Below are 20,887 nucleotides of genomic sequence, written 5' to 3' on the forward strand. Positions count from 1 at the left end.
ACCACACGGTATATTTACATGGTAGAATTCAATGGCTATAGTTCATTTTCACGTTTAGTTTGAGCTGCTTTTGAAAGCAAAAGTCGAATTGAAAACAGTATTGGTATTGTTAAATTAGATTTTCATAATAGCAAGCTAGGACTGATGGTTTGGTTAACTAAACTAGCAAGTCTGTTTGGTTGGTTACCACGGCAACTACTGTAGCTATCTAGTAAACTTGCTAGCTACTTCAGTGGATGTTGAACACAGTTATACCAGCAAATGAACACATGTCTAGCGGCAAATGTATTAAATTATAGCCATGGTATAAAAGGGATGATCAACTCCGGGCTGTATGTGTTCTCTGGAAAATAATGCAACTCCGTGAAAGGTCAGTTCCACTCTGCTAGCACGTCGTCGAACACACCTTCCACGTCGTTCGTTATTTTCCATAGAACGCATAGCCCCTCGTTGATTATCCCTTATATAGACCATCTGTTGGGGACTACCCTCTTAGAAAAAAAGGGTTCCAAAAGGGTTCATCGGCTGTCCCCATATGATAACCCTTTTTGGTTCCAGGTAGAACCCTATTGGGTTCTATGTAGGACCATCTGTGAAAAGGGTTCTACCTGGAACCCAAAAGGGTTCTACCTGGAACCAAAAAGGGTTCTCCAAAGGGTTCTACTATGGGGACAGTCGCATAACCCTTTTAGGTTCTAGATTGTACCTTTTTTTCTAAGTGTGTATCCAAATACGTTTTTTTTTCTACATTTCAGGTCCACTCTCTACTGATGAACGCCAAAGGCTCAGTGAAATTGACTATCTGCACAGACGAGTCATCGCCCCTTCTCCCCAACTGTACTGGTCAGGCCACCAGCCTACCCAGAATCCCTAGCATCTCCATGGCTACCCTGGGACAGCCTGAGTCAGAGCCAATCAGGAGTGAGTAAACCGCTTGTCATTTGTTGTCAGGAAGAAATGCGATAGATCATTAGCATTTGGGTTTATTAAGCATAAACAACCTAACTGTGGATGTTTTACATAACTTAAATATTGGAGCTAGTTATAGTACAAAATCTGAAAGAAGTATGATTCACTCAGTTAGTTATAGCAGAGTGATATGCTTATCGGGCAATCACTTGGTATATAAATTTTTACATCAGCAGTTGTCACAAAGTGCTTATACAGAAACCCAGCCAAAACTCCAAAGAGCAATATAACCTAAATATACCTTATACAGTCAATTTGATATTTCAGTTTTTTTGTGGGGGAATAAGACTGTAACGTAACAAAATTTGAAAAAAGTGAAGGGGTCTGAATGCACTGTATGCCTTGTATACCTTGTCTACAGTGTCTGAAGATATTCTAGTCTGATTTTAGCCTGGCATGAAATGGATATGTGCTTTAGCCAATTTTTTTGTCATTGGGGTATATTGAATGGCATGCCAATAATAATCAGAGTTGGCTAAAAGCACACACAGATCTGGGACCAGGCTAGAAGGAATATATTTATTTGATCCTTTCATCTCAATTTCCCACTCTCTCTCATCAGGCTCTAGTCGCTCGTCCACCCCTGGCACTCTGGCCTCCTCTGACCCTGTGACCTGTCCCATCATCCCCGGCTGTGAAACCACCATAGACATCTCCAAGGGCCACACAGGCCTGGGCCTCAGCATCGTGGGGGGCTGTGATACTCTACTGGTAGGCCAAAGACCACGCCAAGGAACTTTTCATCAAAGCAGCTCTGTGATGACTGTGGATATGACTGTGGGCTTTTGAAGTGTCCCCTCGTGTTATAGAATAATATCAGAACTTGTATTTTGGAATAATATATGAACATAAAGGTTGTTGGATCCCAATTAACAGATTGCAAATTGACAGATACTGACAACGAATCTGGGTTCGTTTTACATAGTTTTACATATGTACATAGTTTTATCTGTAGTTTTAACAATACATAAGAAACAATTGGTCCCAAGTTCAACCACTAACATTAGGAGAAGAACCACTACTTACATAATGACACAAAGTTGAAAGATATGCCACCCTCTTTTGTTCCTGTGCTTTTAGAGCTGGTAGTAGTATCCCAGGTCTGAAATAGCTGTGGAGGAAGTGGAATGGCAAATAAATATAGGAAGTGATGCAGTCTGTCACACACACACACACACACACACACACACACACACACACACACCGCTCCTCCTCTCTCCCCTCCATTCTGTTTGCTCAGCCAGGCCTGAGGAATAGCCATTTGTCTAGCCTCAGCCACAGGAGACAATATCCAGGCCTGGAATGTGACCGTTGACCTGAGAATGACCCCCCCATCCCCCAAACCCCCCCACCCCCTTCCTCCTCCACCCTCCCCCATAGACACCCACACACAAAGACTCCATCTAGTATCAACCTGTTCCACTCTGCCTCACATGTATTCCTGAACTCCTTCATCTTGTCATTGTATGATCTTCATTTCTCTCTCTCTCTATCTGACTATTCTCAATGTAATCTTCGTTCATCCCTCCTCCCTCTATCTTGTGGTCCTCTGTAGCTCAATGGGTAGGGCACGGCGCTTGTAATGCCAGGGTAGTGGGTTCGATCCCCGGGACCACCCATGCGTAAAAATGTATGACTGTAAGTCGCTTTGGATAAAAGCGTCTGCTAAATGGCATATTCTATTCTATTTCTCCTTCCCTCCTACCACACACCTCTCCAATTTCCTCACTTGTTTTTTCTCCTCTCTTCTTTTCTTTCTCTTTCTCTAGGGGACCATCATCATTCACGAGGTCTATGAGGAGGGAGCTGCCTCCAAGGATGGGAGACTTTGGGCTGGGGACCAGATCCTGGAGGTATTGGGATGTGTTCATCATTTAGGATCAGATCCCCCCATCTGTGTAATCTCATTGTGATATAAAAGGCAAAACTGATCCTAGATCAGCACTCCCTCCTACTCTGAGACTATTTATGAATACGTGGCCAGGCCCATACACCTTCAGCAATCCCGTATGATGGACAATATCAGATAGGAGAACCCAATCCTAACTTGAGATATGGGCACGTATTTCACACTCTGGTATAATATTGCATTGCAATACCTAAGTGAATCTTAAGAATCTAAGGATTTGGTTCGTAGTCTAAAGAAGAACTTGCAATTTCACTTGAATCATATATTACATCTAAAATGATATTGCCTATGTATTGTATAAACAGTCAGCATGTATAGATGTCATGATATATAGAATGACATCTTAATAGCCAGCTTAACTCTCTGACAGCCACTCCTTTGCCCTTTGCTTTGTTATGGAGGCACTCTAGGGGTGTGACCGGGGCAGTTAGTCATGGTAGCTCAGTCAATGGGTCTGGAAGCACCTCACTAACCCCTTTTCAACACACGCACACACCCTTATGACTTAATTGCCCCCCACCCCCACCCTCAGTATTTCACTTTGGGCCCGAGCCAAGCCGTAGTATTCATACTGCTCATGATAGGGTCAGGGGGAGAGTGAGAGAGTGGCCACCCATTCTGTGGTTCAAGCAGAACCAATGTCATTAGTGACCCATTTCAGTCTGCTATGGGAAAAGCCATGCAATACTAATGGGCTATTTCCGCTTGATATGGACCCTTAGAATAGGTTGCGGTTCTCAGCTCTAAGCTAAGTACATTTTGGTGTTATTACCAGACAAGGTATAGACCTACCCTCATGTTAGCTGTTGACTGTGTATGTTACATTATTCACATCCTTAACCAATATTCATGTTTGTCAATGTGTTTGAGCCTACAGTGTTTATATACATAGGAACAATATCAAATGCTAGAGATTTTACTCTTGCTGCCGCGTTTTTATATTGACAAATCTGTTTGTTTTTCACTCTCTCTCTCTCACTCACTCTCAATCACACACACACACACACACAAATTCCAATTCCAGGGACGTGCGACTGTCACGTCTCCTCCCGTTGCTCCCCTCCGGTGCTTTGATTCGCCGGTCTACTGAGCCACCGGTCTGAGCGCACCACCTCGGCAACACCGGAATGGAAACCCAACACACCCTAATCACCTCCAGCGCACCTGCACCATTATCTCATCACCACACCTATATAGCCCTGGCCTGTTCAGTGTTGTGTTGTGTGTGATTGTTAGTGTCATGTCGTGTACTCGCTCTTTGTTGTGCTCTTGCTCAGTGTTAAGTAAACCTTTACATTGTTGATTCCTGCGTCTGCGTCCTGCCTCTTCGTATCCTCAGTACTCATCACAGAATCACACACCTCACGAAGATGGATGCAGCAGGTAATCCTCCTGGAGTTTCCCAGCACGTGGACCAGCACCAGCAGCAGATTACCCAGCTGAACGCCTCCATACAGGAAGTGCTCCAAACGCTGCATAAACTGACCATCGCTCCGGTTCCAGCTCAGGGAGCGGCGAGTGCACCTAGTCCACCTCCTCCTGTGCTATCACCAGTCTGAGGGACCCCTCGCCCTGCCGGAGCGCTATGACGGGAAAACGATGAAATGTAGAGGCTTCCTGCTACGGGTTTCACTGTATCTGGCGCGTCAACTTGGGGCATCTCCATCGGACCAAGCCAGGATAGCGCTGGTGATTTCGCTACTGAAGGGAAAGACCCTGGATTGGGCCACGGCAGTCTGGGAAGGAGGTGAGGCCGCGGCGCTTCCCTACTCCACCTTCCTCGATCGGTTCAGGGCGGTGTTCGATCATCCCACGGAGGGAAAGGACGGGGGTGAGCGTCTCCTCCGGCTATACCAGGGAGAGGAGGCCGCGTTCGAGTACGCCCTGAGCTTTTGCACGGTGGCGGCGTCTTCCGGCTGGAATGGGCGTGCTCTGCGCACTGCCTTCAGGAGAGGCTTACGGGAGGACATCACGAAGGAACTCGCATGTCGGGACGACGAGATGGACCTTGATACTCTTATCGCCATGTCCATTCGTCTCGGCGACATGTTGAGAGACCGAAGGCGTTCCCAACACCACCCGAAAGCCTCAACGCTCACCCCATCTGAGCAATGGAAGCCGCCCTGCCTCCGAGTCCTCACCCATGGAGGTGGGCAGCACCCCCTACATCACCACAGACCACAGATCTCCTGGCTGCTCCCTATCTAGGCGGTATGACTCCAGTCGCCGCTCCGTGAGTGTTCCGTCATCACCTGTCACTAAACCATTGTTTTTAGTTCCCCTAACGGGGAATTGTTCTTCCTTCTCTTCGCTTTCCACGGCAATGATAGATTCCGGATCAGAGGGGAACCTTATCGATAGAGAGCTGGTCTCTGAATGGGGGTTGCCCACCATGCCACTGCCTTCTCCGTTACACGTCACCTCGCTGGACAATAAACCACTTGGATCAGGCACCATTACGCACGTCACTCTCCCCATCACCATCACCATTCCCACACTACCGGAGCACCATGAGGAGCTGTCCTTCCACATCGTCACGTCACCCCTTCACCGGATCGTCTTGGGATTGCCCTGGCTCAGACTACACAACCCCACCATCAATTGGATCACCAAGAGGATCACAGCCTGGTCCCCCTCATGCCGGAGGACCTGCCTGCCGGTGGTTTGTTGTTCCACGTCAGTGGAGAGTCCGGAGTCCGCCCTCCAGCCCAACATTCCACGTGAGTACGCAGATGTCTCCGATGTCTTCTCTGCCTCCAAGGCTTAGTGTCTCCCTCCTCACAGGCCCTGGGACTGTGCCATTGACCTGTTGGAGGGACAACACTCCCCTACGAGTCGCATTTACTCCCTTTCCATAGCGGAGACTGAGGCCATGGAGAAGTATTTGGCGGAGACCCTGAAACAGGCGTTCATCAGACGCTCTACCTCTCCTGCCTGCGCCAGCTTCTTCGTGGCCAAAAAAGACGGAGGACTGAGGCTGTGCATTGACTACCGGGGGCTGAATGCAGTTCCCACCAAGTACCGGTACCCCCTCCCTCTGGTTCCGTCGGCCATCGAGCAGCTGCGAGGGGCCCGGTACTTTACCAAGTTGGACCTGAGGAGTGCCTACAAGCTGATCCGAATCCGGGAAGGAGACGAGTGGAAGACGGCATTCAGCACTACCTCAGGCCACTATGAATACTGCGTCATGCCCTACGGCCTTGCCAACACACCTTCCGTGTTCCAGTCCTTCGTCAATGACGTGTTCCGAGACATGCTGAGTAGACAGGTGGTGGTGTACATCGACGATATCCTGATCTACTCGGCTACGTTCGAGGAGCACGTCAGGGATGTCCGAACGGTCCTACTCCTCCTCCGGGAACACAGCCTGTTGGTGAAGGGGGAGATATGCGAATTCCACCAACAGGCCATCTCCTTCCTGGGATACAAGATCAGCCCTCAGGGGGTGTTCATGGAAAGAGCGAAGACAGACGCTGTCAGGTCATGGCCAGCCCCCACCACCATCAAGGGCCTACAGAGTTTCCTGGGCTTCGCAAATTTCTACCAGCGTTTCATCAGGTCCTTCAGCTCAATAGCCGCCCTGCTCACCTCTCTCCTTAAGGGTGGGCCTCAGAAGCTGGCCTGGAACCCTGAGGCTGACGCTGCCTTCAAGAGGCTGAAGGAGAGGTTCACCACAGCGCCCCTCCTAAAACACCCAGAACGAGCTCGTCCTTTCATCCTGGAGGAGGACGCATCTGAGGAGGGCGTGGGTGGTGTCCTCTCCCAGCGGCAAGGTAAGCCAGAGAAAATGTATCCCTGTGCCTTTTTTCTCGAAAAAGCTTACCCCCGCAGAGAGGAACGATGGAGTTGGAGACCGGGAGCTGTTGGCGGTGGTCCTCGCTCTGGAGGAATGGAGACACTGGCTGGAGGGCGCAGTCCATCCATTCCGGATTCTCACTGACCACCGGAATTTGGGGCACATACGGGCAGGGACACGGATGAACTCTCGTCAAGCCAGGTGGGCCCAATTTCTTACTCTATTTTAGTTTATTCTGTTCTACCACCCAGGATCCCAGAATGTGAAGGCCGACGCACTCTCCAGGATGCATCATACCAGAGAAAGGAAGGAACTGGGGGGTCCTGTCCTGCCTCCGTCTCTCATTGTGGCACCTGTCGTTTGGGATGTGGACGAAGACATCCGCCTGGGGCTCAGGAGGACCTAGCGCCTGCCAACGCCCCTCCGGGGCTCGTGTATGTACCCACCAGGGTCCGGGACCGCCTGCTGATCTGGGCACACACCACCCTTACGGCAGGGCACTCCGGTATGATGTGCACCCTACATTCTCTCTCACAGAAATACTGGTGGCCCACCTTGGCTACTGATGTCTCCCACTATATCAACTCCCGTTCCGTATGTGCCCAAACGAAGACACCTCAGAACGCCCCGGCAGGCAAACTAGTTCCTCTCCCAGTGCCTCAGCGACCTTGGTCACACCTGTCCATAGACTTTGTCACCGACCTCCCACATTCTGACGGCTTCACCACAGTCCTGGTGGTCGTAGATCGGTTCTCCAAATCATGCCGTCTTTTGCCACTAACGGGTCTTCCTTCTGCTCTCTCAGGTTGCTGAGGTCCTGTGCCAACAGGTCTTCCGGCATTCGGGACCTTCGTCACCGCCCTGACCGGCCCGCTCCTCATCCTCGGGGTCGTCCGGGGGAGCTGCGCGTCCGCGGGAGGGTACTGTCACGTCTCCTCCCGTTGCTCTTCTCCGGCACTCTGATTCGCCGGTCTACTGAGCCACCGGTCTGAGCGCACCACCTCGGCAACACCGGAATGGAAACCCAACGCACCCTAATCACCTCCAGCGCACCTGCACCTCATCATCTCATCACCACCCCTATATAGCCCTGGACTGTTCAGTGTTGTGTTGTGTGTGATTGTTAGTGTCATGTCGTTTACTCGCTCTTTGTTGTTCTCTTGCTCAATGTTAAGTAAACCTTTACATTGTTGATTCCTACCTCTTCGTAGCCTCAGTACTCGTCACAGTGACCAAAATACAAACGGCATGCATTGGCCAAATGCAGATGAGCATGCAAATGTAGGGGCATTATGTGATCGTGCTGTGAAAAAAATAAAGCACTTGGAAAGGACACAGCGTGCTGTTTAGATCTTCTGTCTGTGTCCTGTTTATTGAATGATGTGCTCCATTTCAGACCCAGATGTGCCAAGCTTATAAAAAATTTATATGAGAGAGAGCTGTTACTCAAAGTTAAATGTATCAAATGCCTGTGGGGACACACTCCCCTTTTGCCTGTTAAATGTTGGTTTCCTTGTGGGAACATGAAGATTGTTAATTCATTCATTAATCTATCGATTTTTGAATTTTAGAGATTCTTCATTAATTATTAATAATTCATCCATTTATGTGGATATCAATTAAACTAGAATAATGTATTCTCACTCTTTCATCTCTCTTCCTCCTCCCTATACCCTCTCTCCTCCCTCCTTCCCTCTCTCCTTCCTCCTTCCCTCTCTCCGCAGGTGAATGGCATTGACCTGCGCGTGGCCACTCATGACGAAGCTATCAACGTGCTGCGCCAGACCCCTCAGCGGGTGCGTCTGAGCGTGTACAGGGACGAGGCTCAGTACAAGGAGGAGGACCTGTGGGATGCCTTCACCGTGGAGTTGAACAAGAAGCCTGGCCAGGGCCTTGGCCTCAGCATTGTGGGGAGAAGGTAATAGAACCTATAAACATTTATGGGATTTCCTAAAATGGACACCGTAAAAAATGGCTGTCCTAAAATGGATGTCTGTAAGGATGTTGGAGAGAAGCTTTCTTTCACTAGGATGGAGGGTCCCTCAAGTATTTAGGATTAAATACATTACAGCATCCCATCAGAGATTTACTAAGCCCCTACTAGACTCAGTAGAGCAGTGGATAGTGTGTGTGTAGGCCACAGGTTGTTAAGCAGCAGGGTTAAAGGTGTGTGACCTTTCCTAACTCAGTGATTGACTTCGGTCAGTGAATTGACTAGTTGCTAGAAAACCATATTAGGCATTTCAAGATTTAAATGTATTCTTCATTCAACATAGGAAACGAAAAAGGAAACATTCTACAACCGGTACCGAATTGAAGAGTCATAACTGGAACGGGTATCGGAACAGAACAAATTTCCAAAGATACCCAGCCCTTGCCCTAGTAGATAGACAAGCCCCACATACACCAATCTAGATACCCTGGCTTTTTACCTGGGTCTGCCTTCAGTGTATTTGGGTCATTCTACCCTGCTTTGGAACCTGCTTTACCTTAACCTATAGATCCTGAACCGCCATGCCTCTTACTGGGGTAAAACAAAATGGACATCAACGAACCACAGCAGGAGGCGTGCATGTGATTTACATTTGTACCTGATTGATTGATAGATACCTGATTTTCCTCAGAGAGGACAATTATTTCCACAGCCTATTAGTTAAATACAACATTTTGTAACGACACAAAAAAGTATTACACTTAAAAGTACATCATTTGATTTGATCTTGTATCTATCTAACCCTAACTACAACATTCTCACACACAAATGACAGACACATGCACAGAGACACCAAGCACTCACACTAACACAACACAACATAAACCCTGGTTCACTCATACGATGACGTTTCTATCCCCAACAGGAACGACACAGGGGTGTTTGTGTCGGACATAGTAGAAGGGGGCGTGGTGGAGAGTGACGGGAGGCTGATGCAGGAGACCAGATCCTGTCCGTCGACAAGGAAGACGTCAGAAACGCCACACAGGAGTTAGTGGCCGAGCTGCTGAAGGTGAGCCTATAAAGGAACCGTGGGAAGTTCCATCTGGGTCAATTAAAGCCTGGTCCCAGATCTGTTTTTGCCGTCTTGCTAGATACATATACATGATACATGACCACAGGCTTTGGCTATACATCACTAACAGATCTGGGACCAGGCTGTGTTCAATGTTTTTGTTGTCTCAAATTAAGTTACAAATTGTTGATAATATATGTATTGGGGAATTTGTTGTATTGTGTTGTATTGGCTCTTTTCCCAATGGTTGGTGTAGAATACAACACTAGCATCTGTTCTTTTGATAGTTTGTTTAGTTAAAAAACAATTTCATGTGTTTGTATGTTTACATGTTTACATGTTTGTGTTTGCAGTGCGGTGTGGGACCCATAGTGATGGAGGTGGGCAGATTTAAAGCCGGGCCCTTCCACTCTGAGAGGAGGTTCTCACAGAGCAGTCAGGTAAGCTGCCATTTTGTTTTCTGGACCTTAATTATATGCTGGGGACTGTTTAGGAGGGCAACATTACAGCATGTTCAGACAGAAATGCATCTAACAGATATGACCCACTTATGCCATTCATATTAAGTTTCCCTTCCCTTGTGTTTGGGTAGATGAGTGAAACAGACAGCTGCAAGGTGACCCCTCGCTCTCTGTCAGCCTCCTCTGGAAGCCTCAAAGTGGACTGTGACAGCTTACAACACACAAATCAGGAGTGTAAGACATTTTCAGTTGATAAACATGTTGTGGATTGAAAAACTAAAGCTGGCTTGATTCATTTGGCTTGATTCATTTTGGCTGTTTACCGTTGTTGTTTACACAGCACTGGACCACCAGCAGATCAGAAGTGTTGAATTCACAAAGGTCAGTGTTCTTTTATAAAATGTATAATTATTCTGAAAAACAAAACAATTTTTAGCATGACCTTGTATTAAGATAAATGCAACATACAGATTGTACTGGTTTTTCACTACTACTATTTCTATATGTGTTTTATGTGGGGTAACTTACTACAACTTGTGGTTGTAGTGATTTTGGAGTACTTTGTGTAATTGGTTGCCTTTCCTCATAGGGCCCCACTGACTCATTGGGCATCAGTATTGCGGGTGGAGTGGGCAGTCCTCTGGGTGATGTGCCCATCTTCATCGCCATGATGAACCCTACTAGCCTCGCTGTCCAGACACACAAACTCAAGGTGGGTTGGTACAGCAGCGGCTGTAGGGTCCTGTTAAACAGAATATGGGTTATGTAGGCTATGTTGTTGGTTGAGTTCAAGGACCCTCATAGAAAGTCAGACTCTGCAGATCACATGGAATCTGCTCACTAAATGTTTACCCGAAATAGAGATTTGTTTTGAGACGCAATTTAACAGTCAGGAGCTTCAACATGTCGACATGTCGGTCAGACAAATTCTCCAAAGCCACAAATGCAAGCACAAACATCTGTATTAAGTCAACTTCTAGAATACTTCCAACTAAGTGTATCACCCCTTCACTTGTGGCTGGTTCATTTGGGGCTGTAGGCTATTCAGATTTGAGATTTGTGTGTGTAACTCAGACTTTTTCCGTAAATCGTTCAGTGACGTCAATGTGGGATTTGCGTGAAAATTGTATCTCAAGTCTAAATACTCCCCTTAGTCAGTTTCAAGTCATCACGTTGGTTGGGACTATTAGGCTTGAGGGCCTTTACAGCTGAAAGCGATGGCGTATGGCCTCCTGCAGAAGGACAGACAAACTAAGGACAGACAAACTAACCATTGTAGCCCCCGCAGACAGACTGGCAGCAGACACTAGTAGAGCAGTAAGCCATCTAGGAATATATATATAGAACTCTACTGCACTGAGCCCATAAAATGTAACAGAACAGAGGGCCTGTGTGGATGTCTTGAATATAATATCTATGTTGGTATCCCTTCAAAAGCCCACTCAGACCATTCCCAGACAGTCCTAGCAAAATTCTTGCTTGAGAAATTGCCCTTTGCTAAGAAGCTATTTTTGTTTCTTTTTTACACTTTAATGGAAAACAATCACATTTGTATCCCTTCAGGGTGAAATAAAACAGGCAAAACACAAAGCAGTGGTTTAGATATACACTGCTCAAAAAAATAAAGGGAACACTTAAACAACACAATGTAACTCCAAGTCAATCACACTTCTGTGAAATCAAACTGTCCACTTAGGAAGCAACACTGATTGACAATACATTTCACATGCTGTTGTGCAAATGGAATAGACAACAGGTGGAAATTATAGGCAATTAGCAAGACACCCCCAATAAAGGACTGGTTTTGCAGGTGGTGACCACAGACCACTTCTCAGTTCCTATGCTTCCTGGCTGATGTTTTGGTCACTTTTGAATGCTGGTGGTGCTTTCACTCTAGTGGTAGCATGAGACGGAGTCTACAACCCACACAAGTGGCTCAGGTAGTGCAGCTCATCCAGGATGGCACATCAATGCGAGCTGTGGCAAGAAGGTTTGCTGTGTCTGTCAGCGTAGTGTCCAGAGCATGGAGGCGCTACCAGGAGACAGGCCAGTACATCAGGAGACGTGGAGGAGGCCGTAGGAGGGCAACAACCCAGCAGCAGGACTGCTACCTCTGCCTTTGTGCAAGGAGGAGCAGGAGGATAACTGCCAGAGCCCTGCAAAATGACCTCCAGCAGGCCACAAATGTGCATGTGTCTGCTCAAACGGTCAGAAACAGACTCCATGAGGGTGGTATGAGGGCCCGACGTCCACAGGTGGGGGTTGTGCTTACAGCCCAACACCGTGCAGGACGTTTGGCATTTGCCAGAGAACACCAAGATTGGCAAATTCGCCACTGGCGCCCTGTGCTCTTCACAGATGAAAGCAGGTTCACACTGAGCACGTGACAGACGTGACAGAGTCTGGAGACGCCGTGGAGAACGTTCTGCTGCCTGCAACATCCTCCAGCATGACCAGTTTGGCGGTGGGTCAGTCATGGTGTGGGGTGGCATTTCTTTGGGGGGCCGCACAGCCCTCCATGTGCTCGCCAGAGGTAGCCTGACTGCCATTAGGTACCGAGATGAGATCCTCAGACCCCTTGTGAGACCATATGCTGGTGCGATTGGCCCTGGGTTCCTCCTAATGCAAGACAATGCTAGACCTCATGTGGCTGGAGTGTGTCAGCAGTTCCTGCAAGAGGAAGGCATTGATGCTATGGACTGGCCCGCCCGTTCCCCAGACCTGAATCCAATTGAGCACATCTGGGACATCATGTCTCGCTCCATCCACCAACGCCACGTTGCACCACAGACTGTCCAGGAGTTGGCGGATGCTTTAGTCCAGGTCTGGGAGGAGATCCCTCAGGAGACCATCTGCCACCTCATCAGGAGCATGCCCAGGCGTTGTAGGGAGGTCATACAGGCACGTGGAGGCCACACACACTACTGAGCCTCATTTTGACTTGTTTTAAGGACATTCCATCAAAGTTGGATCAGCCTGTAGTGTGGTTTTCCACTTTAATTTTGAGGGTGACTCCAAATCCAGACCTCCATGAGTTGATAAATTTGATTTCCATTGATCATTTTTGTGTGATTTTGTTGTCAGCACATTCAACTATGTAAAGAAAAAAGTCTTTAATAAGATTATTTCATTCATATTTTTTATTTTTTTTACATTTTAGTCATTTAGCAGACGCTCTTATCCAGAGCGACTTACATTATCTTTTTATTTTTCATACTGGCCCCCCGTGGGAATCGAACCCACAACCCTGGCGTTGCAAACGCCATGCTCTACATCCCTGCCGGCCATTCCCTCCCCTACCCTGGACGACGCTGGGCCAATTGTGCGCCGCCCCATGGGTCTCCCGGTCGTGGCCGGCTACGACAGAGCCTGGATGTGTTATTTTAGTGTTCCCTTTATTTTTTGAGCAGTGTATATGGTTTGCTTGCATTAGATATGACCTAAATGAATGTTTTCAGTTGTTATCTTATTGTATCATTACTAAGTCTGTATTAATTTCATTACCAGAATCTATTGCTTTATGATGCCTGGCGAAAGTCGGCTGATTAGGGGTAATTAATCTCTATTCTCAATCAGCACAGACCACTATCTCCTTTCCGCTAACCCCTTCCAACAAGTGGCATACAATACAATGCCTGTCTTAGTTTTACGCCTACAAGGGCCTAGGAGGTAGGGGTTAGGGATCGATTTAGTATTAGATGGATCGCTATGCTTCTGTCTCCAACCCAAACGTACCGGTATTCCAAACATTGTGTCCAAGGGACCGTGACCTTGTTACTTTTCTATTGTTTCTCTATTTTCTTTCTCTCTGCATTGTTGGGAAGGGTCCGTAAGTAAATATTTCACTGTTAGTCCACACCAGTTGTTTGCGAAGCATGTGACTAATAAAATGTGATTTGATTTGAACCTTGTGACCTCTTTGTGACCTCCAGATCGGTGACAGGATTGTCAGTATCTGTGGGACCGCTACTGAGGGTATGAGCCACAGCCAGGCCGTCACCCTGCTGAAGAACGCCACCGGCACCATCGAGCTGCAGGTCAGTGAAATACTTATTGTTCAGTCATTCTCCCAACTACAGTAAGATTATACTGGTCTTTTAGCAACAACTCGTATCTGAATATGTCCACTTCATCAATGATAACTGTGTATTATCTGTAGCTTGTCTGTCTGTTTGATGTGGTTGCTGTCATCTATGTCATGTTGTCTTTTTCTCAGTGTGAGACAAATTCCTGTAAAAGGCCAATAACTGAGCTAATGAACTGAACGATTAAAGACCTAAATGACCTTTTCATGTATCACTTGTCTTGCAACCATAAAACCCAACAGGTGGTAGCAGGGGGTGATACCACAGTGACCGGCCCCTCTCAGGAGCAGACAGCTGCCGGACTCTCAGTCTCAGGCCTTACTGCTACTAGCATCTTCCACGACGACCTGGGGTACGCACACACACACACCACACACACACACACGCACACATGCACACACACACACCTGTCGTTCCTGTGAAACCCGTACAAAGCTTGATAAACATCAACAGAAGATATCTAGCAGAGGAAGCTGGTGGGAGGAGCTATAGGAGGACGGGCTCATTGTAATGGTTGGAATGGAATCAATGGAACCGAGTCAAACATGGTTTTCGTATGTTTAATGTGTTTGATACCGTTCCATTGATTCCATTCCAGCCATTACAATGAGCCCTCCCTCCTATAGCTCCTCCCATCAGCCTCCTCTGATATCTAGATATCTAATGACAACATTTCTCTACGTCCTACAGACCTCCTCAATATAAGACCATTACACTGGAAAGAGGCCCAGACGGACTGGGCTTCAGCATTGTTGGTGGCTTTGGAAGCCCACACGGAGACCTGCCCATTTATGTGAAAACCGTGTTCGGAAAGGTTGGGGAAATCTCCTCTTTTTGCTAAACTGACTTTATAATTAACTAATCCAGGTCAGTATTCTGACCTGAGATCTGCAGGGGATTTGCTTGTGCATATCTGACATTAGAATACCTCCCATTAAAACTAAAGGTAAACAACTTCATAATGCTAGATTTGTATATTTACGTCATTTAGCAGACGCTCTTATCCAGAGCAACTTACAGGAGCAATTAGGGTTAAGTGCCTTGCTCAAGGGCACATCGACAGATTTTTCACCTAGTCGGCTCGGGGATTAGAACAAGCGACCTTTTGCTTACTGGCACTACGCTCTTAACCACTAAGCTACCTGCCGCCCCTATTTCTTGCAAGCTCATTTGAACATTCTTGAAACGTACATTGATTTGAAGATTGATGAAATCTATTCCTTTAGAATTGATAGTTAAAACAGTTGTAACTGAAAGTGTGGTAACCTGGCGTGTGGGTGTGTGTTCTCCAGGGAGCAGCGTCAGAGGACGGGCGTCTGAAGCGGGGGGATCAGATTATGGCTGTTAATGAACAGAGTCTGGAGGGGGTCACCCACGAGGATGCCGTGGGCATCCTGAAGAGGACCAAAGGAACAATCACCCTCACTGTGCTCTCCTAGATACACGCGCGCACACACACACACACACACACACACCTTACTCTACACTCATAGACAAAGAATCATACCTTGAGGTAGGCACACATACACACCTAAAATAAGATATACTGTACAAGAAATGTGAACACACACTACCATATGTTCCTAACCGCTAAGCTTGTTTTGTAGCAAGAAACACTGTGTACCATATTATTTGAAGCTACTGCAGGTAGACTGAAGTATTCACAGGACACTGTGGCTCCGATCATTTATACTCTAGTTTTCTATGCTCAGACATGGACTGTAGTGTTGTGATATTTAGGGTTAAAAGCCCTTGGAAATAATTATATAGAATGAGGGACATTATTTAAGGCTTATGCTACTGTAAACTGCTGTCTGTCCACTTCCATATTGAAGTCACTGTCGTTCTAGCGAACGTAGCCAAGAGACAATGAGCAAGTCTACATCTAGACTCTTTCAATAACATTTGAATCATGTTTTGAGTAATGTTTTATCTGTGATGCAAAGCACCTTTTCAGAAGGGACATGGTCTGAAATATTTGGTTTCTTGGTCAGACGTTATACAGACCAAGTCTGGAAGTGTTTGTACATGGTCACACTCAGGGAAAGGAGAGTGTGGATGAGACATTCACTGAAAGGTAGTGCTGCTAATGCACATGATGATGTAAAGCATTGTTTTACAGTATTTTAACGTTCAAGTATTAATCTGTTGTTTCTGTCTTGACCGTACTTTGTCATAATATGATAGTAGGTGAAACCAGCTAACTTCTATGGTATTTCTCAGCGGTCTCCAACCCTGGTCCTGGAGAGCTACTGGGTATGCAGGCTTTTGTTCCCACCTAGCAATAGCACAGCTGTTTCACATAGTCAACCATTGACAGTCTTCAAAATGGACCACAATTAGCCGAATCAAGTGTGTTAGTGATGGGCTGGAACAATAGCCTGTACACCCGGTCAGTCTCTTGGGTAGGAGTTGGAGCTCCCTATCTATCTCGAACCATTAGATGGATACCCTATGTTCTAGTTTCACAATAATGGATCCCCTATTCAACATGGTGTCAGTCACACACTTGTCACCGTATATGTGTACTTAGTACTTTCAGCATAGCATTGAGTTGTTCACAGGCTGAATTAATAAAAGTGACCTTCAAACCCCAGTTATTGATTGGTTTCATGTGTTCTATTTGGGTAAAGTCACAGAGTCCATAGGCTTTTCAGTAGTGTGGCTAACTGGTTTCTTAACAGTTGATGGGAATTCTATTGAGATTTGGTAACGAGACAGTTGGTGGTTATTATTGGAGGCCCATGGCATCACACAAGACCCTCACATCTGACTAATATATCATCTGGATTCATGTTTTTTTTATCTTTTTTATGTGTGTAGCAACTGTGGCTTTTGCATCTGATATATTACTAGGGATTTTTTTTCTCTAAAACCACACATCTAAGCAGAATTGTAAAGTACATAATAACGGATACTTTCTTAGATAGTGTCGTATATGATGAATGGTGGCAATTATTGCTGTCAACAAAAAGTCCGCTATGCTGCATCGTGTTAGAGGCTTTTATTCATATCACGAGTTTACAGCATAGATACAGACTCGCGATGTCCGGAGAACGGCTCCCCAGATTGTTATGGCCGTTCTAACGTCTCATCGTTTAACCCCTATTTATAAACACTGATGCCCCCTCTTCTGACCAATCACCAGTCTCCCCTGTCTACAACCCACCTCCTGTCTGTGATATGTGGTATTACACCTAAAACATTCCCTCTTGATACTACCATAAACAACATTCTATTTCTTCATGAAAAACATTTAACAAAGGCATAATCTTCAGATACTATAATAGCTAAAGGATAGTAATTTCCCACTGGGCACAGACGTCAGTTCAATGTCTAGTTTTGATTTACATTTGGTTGAGTTGTCAACTAATGTGAATCCAACGTGAAATCAACAAAAAATGTCACCATGTCATTGGATTTAGGTTAAAAGCTGCGTGAAAAAAATTGGAAATTCCCTTACGTTAACCTTTTTCGATTTCAAATCCGTTTTCCAACGTAATCACATTGAATTCTGTTGTTTAATTTTACGTGGAAACAACATTGATTCAACCAGTTTTTGCCCAGTGGGTCGATACATCATAATACAGAAAGTAGAGTCTTGTCTTAAGTTACTTCATCCTGGGCCGTGTTCATTAGGCTCCAAAGAAGAAGGAGATTGAGCTATCCTATAAGAAGCACACATTTTTATTTTCTGTTACAAAACGTTTTAAAGTTTTTGGGTGTGTGCTCTGATGAACAAACCTAGGTTATTCTATGAAGCTTGTTGAGAGGGAGAGTAGAGAATGGGGGATCTCCAACTGGGCACAGACATCAATTCAATGTCTATTCCATGTTGCTTCAATGTCATTTCATTGAAATAACGTGGGAACAACGTTGATTCAACCAGTGTTTTATCAGTGGACTGTTAGATTGACTAGATTTACCATGAAGACAGCTGTTTTACAGCATAGCACATGGTCCGTGTGAAGGCCTCCTACACATGAAATCCTTTTCTTAAGCTGGTTTACAGAAAACAGAAGTGTCCAATTACCAAGGGAAGTCAAGCGGACCGGTTGAAAGGGTGAAACTTTGTAAGAGCTCTCTGGCTGGGCTTTTCTCTTCATTGTGTTGGAGAGTCAAAAAGTATGACTTGTTACAGTAACTAGAGCTATGGGATGTCTGCGTGCGTGCATGCACGTATGTGTGGTCATGCTATTGCTAAGCTAAGGCGTTGTCAAGGGGTTACTGATTCACAGTTACATAGCCTCCTGTAGCTCAGTTGGTAGAGCATGGTGCTTGCAACGCCAAGGTTGTGGGTTTGATTCCCATGGGGGGACAGTATGAAAAATGTATGCACTCGCTAACTGTAAGTCGCTCTGGATGAGAGTGTCTGCTAAATGACTAAAATGTACATGGGCGAATGGCCTCAACCCACTACCTCAAGTCAACCAGACCTATTTAATCTCCTACTAAACCAAGTGACATCTTGTTTCCTGTTTTCACAATTTAAGCCTAATCTAAACAAATACACGATTTAAGTGGGAAAACTTTCCTTTTTAGACATCCATCAATTCATGGACAATTTTGTTCTTCTAAATCTTAGAACCACAAACAAAGATAGCATCACAAAAAAGAACACATGCTGCCGTCAAATGCTGTCAGAAATTCAGAAATATGAGGTTCCGACTGGGAAATAACAACTTGTGACGTTTCATCACTGACCTTTCACCTTTTCAGCCAAAAGATAAAACAAAGTATTTTTTGACAATGTCAAACTTTGACAATGTGGATAATGTAGCTAGTTTGACCAATTGTCAACATTAGCAGATTAGCTAACTTTAATATCCGCGATGTTAGCTAGCTCATCTAGTTAGCTAAAATGTCATTATTTGAAGAATTGTCCTGACTTCAAAAGCACTTGAACACAATCATGTCATATTTACGACTTCAGAACTGCAAAATACGAGATTCCAAGGAACATTTAAATGCATCAACAATTTGCCTATACCACCACACCAACATGGCCAATAAATCACATTGCATTTACAGTACAATAGCTGTACAATGCTGTCAAAGGTATAAACATATAAATGTACTGCATGGATTGCCACATGATTAGGACCTTTCTTCACTGCATTACTAGCTAGGATTGTCGCTAACAGCTGCTAGCTCAGTGCTACAACTCAAGAACCCAACGCATGCTACAGACAGCCAAGCTATTCCAAACACCTGCTGCTTTAATTTCCTGTGGGGTTGTGGGTTGGTTACCTAAACACTCCAAACTCAAGAGACATGGGATGGCTGACTAGAGAAAAGGCTTGTCTGGGCTAGTTCCTTAGATGTGAGATCAGATGTGGTGACCAGGTCACGCTTAGCTGAGCAAGGCATATTTCAGTGGCCAACTGTAGCGAGCGAGGTTAATGTTGTGTCAGGCATTTTCAGACCTCAGATGTTGAGAGGAGTCCATGCCCCTGTGCCTGTGTCTTTTGTGTAGATCCAGTTTCATCAAGAAATAAATAGGAAGAACAGGCACCAACTAAAATGATCAAATTAAAATGGACTTATCTCGACATGACACCACTTATGAGTCCAGCAAAGTCAGACAAAGTTCAAATTTGGAATTAACTATCACAAGTCATAAGGGCACAGTAGGGTCCAAAATATGAATACGATACTTTTTGACAACGGTATTCACTTCCACGTATTCCCCAACAAACAATCGTCATCCCCTGACTAATGCTTCAACCCCTGGGCTTTAGTCTATGGTTGTGAAGCCAGTAACTGTCAGTTGTTCAAACACCAACTACAGTATCACATCGTGGTGTGACTACGCGTTGGACGTTGAGAGGTTAAGCAAACAGAAACCAGTAGTGACAGCCACCGAGCATGCCATGATGACTCAGCTAACATGCCAAGGTAGGGTACGTTACACAACCCTCCTCAATGCCACTTAATGAGGATTTCCTGACATAGCTGGAATACCCGAGGGCGTGTAGTGGTATGGTGGAATGGATTAGAATATAGAGCACAGAGAACTGTACTTTCCCTGTCTTCAGTTTGGTTATGGAACACAATGATCTCTACAGCTGAAGGACGCCTTCATATAAGGATGTCAGAAGCAGTATATAAGCAGAACAAATCAGTTGGACGGGCATTTGATTTCCATAAAGGGGCACGTTTTTCTTCACGGGACCTCCAGTGTGCACTTGCTCGTGCACTAACTGTGATAATGTATCACCTTTTAACGTGGCATAAACACTAACAGTCATGATGTTTTCATCTGATTGTCAAACAAATAACTTCCAAAAGTAGGTTACCTTAATACCTTAAATAATACCTTAAATAATTTGGGATGTTGAAATAATTTCAGCATCCGAACAGTGCATTGAGTTGCTGAAACTATCTCACCGGAGAAAGTATCCGAGCGAAACAGCAAAACAGCGCCCCTCTGTCTTACTATATGTAGCCCATGTATCTGATGCTGTCGGGCCAAAAATAGTATGACATGCCATACTCTGTTTGTCCAGACAGCACCAGATACATGGGCTACACATACGGAGACAGAGGGGCGCTGTTTCACTCGCTCGGATGCTTTATGTGAGATTGATCCGTCTTTCTGTCAGCGCACGTCTCGGTCAAATAAATTATTAATATTTAAAAGGTAGACTCTGCGAAAT

General features: G+C 45.7%; 1 protein-coding gene across 1 annotated transcript in view; it reads left to right on the plus strand.

The window, feature by feature from the left end:
- The window catches only part of LOC121572100 (multiple PDZ domain protein), a 72,964-nt gene extending 56,136 nt beyond the window's left edge, over window positions 1-16,828 (plus strand). The window contains 14 exon segments of the mRNA XM_041884006.2: window positions 756-921; window positions 1,532-1,680; window positions 2,739-2,822; window positions 8,399-8,592; window positions 9,533-9,600; window positions 9,603-9,679; window positions 10,036-10,122; window positions 10,275-10,377; window positions 10,484-10,524; window positions 10,733-10,855; window positions 14,076-14,180; window positions 14,471-14,580; window positions 14,919-15,042; window positions 15,521-16,828. Coding sequence (XP_041739940.2) covers window positions 756-921; window positions 1,532-1,680; window positions 2,739-2,822; window positions 8,399-8,592; window positions 9,533-9,600; window positions 9,603-9,679; window positions 10,036-10,122; window positions 10,275-10,377; window positions 10,484-10,524; window positions 10,733-10,855; window positions 14,076-14,180; window positions 14,471-14,580; window positions 14,919-15,042; window positions 15,521-15,667 — 1,578 coding nt within the window. The 3' untranslated portion in view covers window positions 15,668-16,828.
- The last annotated feature ends 4,059 nt before the right edge of the window (window positions 16,829-20,887 follow it).

The sequence above is a fragment of the Coregonus clupeaformis genome, chromosome 8, assembly GCF_020615455.1.
Source record: "Coregonus clupeaformis isolate EN_2021a chromosome 8, ASM2061545v1, whole genome shotgun sequence".
Classification (NCBI taxonomy): Eukaryota; Metazoa; Chordata; class Actinopteri; order Salmoniformes; family Salmonidae; genus Coregonus; species Coregonus clupeaformis.